The sequence below is a fragment of the Rhinopithecus bieti genome, unplaced genomic scaffold, assembly GCF_001698545.2.
Source record: "Rhinopithecus bieti isolate Rb0 unplaced genomic scaffold, ASM169854v2 scaffold_23290, whole genome shotgun sequence".
Classification (NCBI taxonomy): Eukaryota; Metazoa; Chordata; class Mammalia; order Primates; family Cercopithecidae; genus Rhinopithecus; species Rhinopithecus bieti.
In genome coordinates this window covers 463,880-467,927 of record NW_016810849.1, presented here as the reverse complement: position 1 = coordinate 467,927, position 4,048 = coordinate 463,880, and the positions used below count along the sequence as shown (strand labels likewise).

Here is a 4,048-nt window from a genome sequence, read left to right as displayed (position 1 = left end):
ATGAATTTAAGAATAATTATGTCTGTGTTTTAATTTTGAGGAATATGGCAATTTTATCAATCTGAAAATTATTTTATTTTGGTTTAGAATATATTTTATGTTTTATGTTATATGTTATTTTGACTTTTAAAATTTGAAATAATATGATTTTCTATTCTTTCAAGTATTTTAGAGTATAGAGGCTCTTTAAAATAGAAATGAAAAAACTTAGTAATTTACTAGGCTAAACCAGAGAGTATTGACATTTCTGAAGATCAAAATGAATAAACATCAACATTTATGTGGTTCTGTGTGACAGATTACCTGTATGCTCATCTTGACATAAAGAATAGAGTTAGGTGCAAGCGCTAGATCCAAGATATTGAGTATGTAACAATGGCTGTGTCGGTTGTGTGCAGAGAAAAGTTTAAGGACTGGTTTTCTGAAAGTGTATTATAAGTTTATTGTAAAGTTTACTTGTTTATTATAAAGAAATTTAAGCATATATTAAGTTGATTATAGCTTTTACTGATATAAAGGATATGTAGCAATCAATTTACAAATATTAATCAAATATATAGTCTCTCTTGTAGATTCCATATAGCCAGTAGATTTTCACATAATTGTCTCTCTGTTTTTTTTGCTGAACTCTGTATCTCTAGCTAACCTATGGTTGCAATTGATGAACCTGTGTAGTTCCAGCATGATATTGGTTATATTTTTATTTACTTTAAAAAGTGACATGCATGATTTCTTTGCTGAGTCAAATAATAGTTTTGAATATAAAACCACATTTCTTCAGTGTGTTTTGAGGCTCTTCACTGTGTGACAGGTATAGACATGATATAATTTTAGGTTGAATCTGCACTGTTAACATTTTTCTCCACCCCTTGTTACAGTTTCAGAAACCAACTAAATATTAAACCAAGTCCTATTCATAGCATTTGCCAATTTCAGTGTAAATAATCCCACCAAGGCTGATTTCAGTGTGCCTATATGACATCACTGAGCACAGAATTGGAAAGAGGTGCACACTATTAAACTACCATAGAGATAGGATAGACATAGATAATCTCTAGAGCACAGATAATAACGAAGTACAGTGAAATCATCGGGAAGTGATGAATTTTGAGTATTTATTTTTAATATAACTTAATTGTAAATTTATGTGTATTTTTAATGATGGATGGGTTTAACAACCAGCTTGAAAAATTACTGAGCATTTAGCAAAAGCCTATCACAAGCCAGTAGAAGCCATGGCACCATTGGTTTCAGTGTACCTATTTATAAAAGATGTAACACATAAGATTTGCAGTTGTTAAAATTTCATGTTAAAAAGTTACGAGATACATAGATTATTTCTTTCAGGGTCCCACGACTTGATTTGGGAAGCCTTGTTCACTCTGATGATGAGGTAATTTTTATTTAGTATTTAATATAATAAACATTAAAACACAATATTACACATAGAATGTAAGAAGTATCATTAATTTTATTTTTTAGGACAATTTTTCATATATTCCACTTAGTACAGCAAACCCGCCAAATTCATCTTCTACTCTTGGTTGGGTCCCACCATGTCAAACTCCATATACTCAGCATCTAAATAAATTGGTTAGTATTTATTTGCTTATCAATTTTCAGAATTATAGTATGCATTATTAGCACTGGATTTAATCTCAATAAAATTAAAACATTTTATTATGTTCAATCCATGTTTTGCCAAGTTTAAACATTTTATGTGTTAGAATACTAAACCATAATGTTAGTGAAATGATTTTTACTTGTTTTACATCTTGTCACACATTGAAATTGGTATTTTAAATTTTTTTTTTTTTTTTTTTTGTTGAGGCGGAGTCTCGCTCTGCCGCCCAGGCTGGAGTGCAGTGGCCGGATCTCAGCTCACTGCAAGCTTCGCCTCCCGGGTTCACGCCATTCTCCTGCCTCAGCCTCCCAAGTAGCTGGGACTACAGGCGCCCGCCATCTCGCCCGACTAGTTTTTTGTATTTTTTAGTAGAGACGGGGTTTCACCAGGTTAGCCAGGATGGTCTCGATCTTCTGACCTCGTGATCCGCCCGTCTCGGCCTCCCAAAGTGCTCGGATTACAGGCTTGAGCCACCGCGCCCGGCGGTATTTTAAAATTTTTAAATGAAATCAGTAAAGTACAGGTATATCCTAATATGGAATTGAGGCATTTTTTAAAATATGGCAAACTCTTAGATCAGATATTGCTAGTTTAGCAATGTAAGACTGGTCTCTTGGAAACTGATTCATACTTTAGGCTACTGGTATACTGTGGAGTAAGTAGCTATGCTCATTCCAAGTTGTCTCCTTGGGACATGTTTATGCTTCAAACATATCTAGTGTTTTGTTCACAATGTGAATATAAATCCTGACTAGTATAGGAGTAGGGCTTTTCTGTTTTTGTTAGTCTTTTCATATAGCTGACTCTATTCATGTTTTTAGTTTCATTTTGGAAAACTGCATGAATAATATCCTGAAGCTTTGCTTCATCCTTCTCTGGGTTAGACATGGATATCCTCAACACTTTTCAAGGATTGGACTGGCTGTATAAAAAAGCTCCCTTTGGAGTGTCTGTCCATCACTGGGTCAATACAGTATGCCCTTGTATTTGTATAGCACTTCTTTTAGATTTCTCTTATCCGCTGACTCCATTGTCTCTCACTCACATGGAAATATGGTAGGGAACCAAATAATATTTAGGTCACTGTTTTCTATTGGGAAAATAGAATGAAGTTTTCTGTAAGGATATACTTTACTGAGTGGCAGCAAAATGGTTCAAAATATTTTTTAAGTAAAACTTTTATTTCCTTGAATGCAAATTCAAATGAGGACATTTGTTTACTTTTGGTTTAAGAGAAAAACAAATTTTATTTGCAAATATTTCCATGTTTGCAAATAGATGGAATATCTTGATATTCTAGAAATGACAACCAATGCTTCTCAGTATTAGTGATCTTCAATTGCTATGTCTATTATGAAAAGAAAGATTAACAGTAGAGTTCTTCTGAGGCAGAAGAAAAGCTTATCTAAAAATCCTAAGAAGAAAGATAAATCAATTTTTCTCCTCTTAAATGCTATTGGAACCAGAATGGATCTTCAGCTAGGAAACAAGGTACAAGCTTACTAGCATTTAAATTAAGTGCCCATTCTTAGCAGATCTGTCTACTCTGGTTGGTCAGTGATGCTGTCTGTACCAGTTGAATGTCTTAAATACTATCTCTGCTTAGAACATTGACTATAATGGTCATTTTTTAGGAATAAATGCTAAGATAAATGATAAACCTGTTAATTCCAATAAGGAAAATTAGTAATTTTTTTCTGACAGCATTCTTTTTTCTTTTTACCTATAGGATCAGAACATGATACCTGAAAATTTGCCAATACCAACAGACAAATATAAACTAAAATATCAGCAATATAAAATGGAAATGAAAGAGGGCTATAAGCAGTATAGTCAGATAGATGCAGAAAATACAAAATCAAATGTTACACATCAACAGTCTCCAAGAAACAAGATAGATGAAAAGGTAATGTATGAGGCTTTAAAAAATTCTAATGAAATTTAAAGAAAACTGCACACATTATAGAAATCTCTTTTTGGGTGACATGTCTTGCTATTAGTCATAATAAGTATAATAGCTAACATTTATTTCTGTTTATCAAGGACTGTTGTAAATATTTTAGTTACATTAGCTAGTTTGTTCTTCACAACAAATATAACGGGTTATTGTCATCATTTTCTGACAAAAAAGTTATAGCCATATAGTTTAGTCACTTTTTCTCTGATAGAAGTTTTTCACGTACCTTGGGATTAGAAATAAGACAGTATTATGTATTTTGTTGACGTAGCTGTCTTGAACTCAGTTGGTCTGACAGTCTATATTTTAAAATTGATAAGTAGTTTGAGACTTTATAGTAATCCTGTTTTGTGCAAAAACTACCATCACTTCATTACTATCTTTTGTCACATTATGGGAAATGGTTTTTTAACATCATGAATTGCTGAAATTGTTATGTTTTTTTTTTTTTTTTTTTTTTTTTTTTT

The 4,048-nt window shown here is 32.3% G+C and overlaps 1 protein-coding gene across 1 annotated transcript in view; it reads left to right on the top strand.

The window, feature by feature from the left end:
* The first annotated feature begins 1,351 nt into the window (after positions 1-1,351).
* CAPS2 (calcyphosine 2) overlaps positions 1,352-4,048 on the top strand; it is a 55,340-nt gene continuing 52,643 nt past the window's right edge. The window contains 3 exon segments of the mRNA XM_017892957.1: positions 1,352-1,393; positions 1,483-1,593; positions 3,354-3,530. Coding sequence (XP_017748446.1) covers positions 3,363-3,530 — 168 coding nt within the window. The 5' untranslated portion in view covers positions 1,352-1,393; positions 1,483-1,593; positions 3,354-3,362.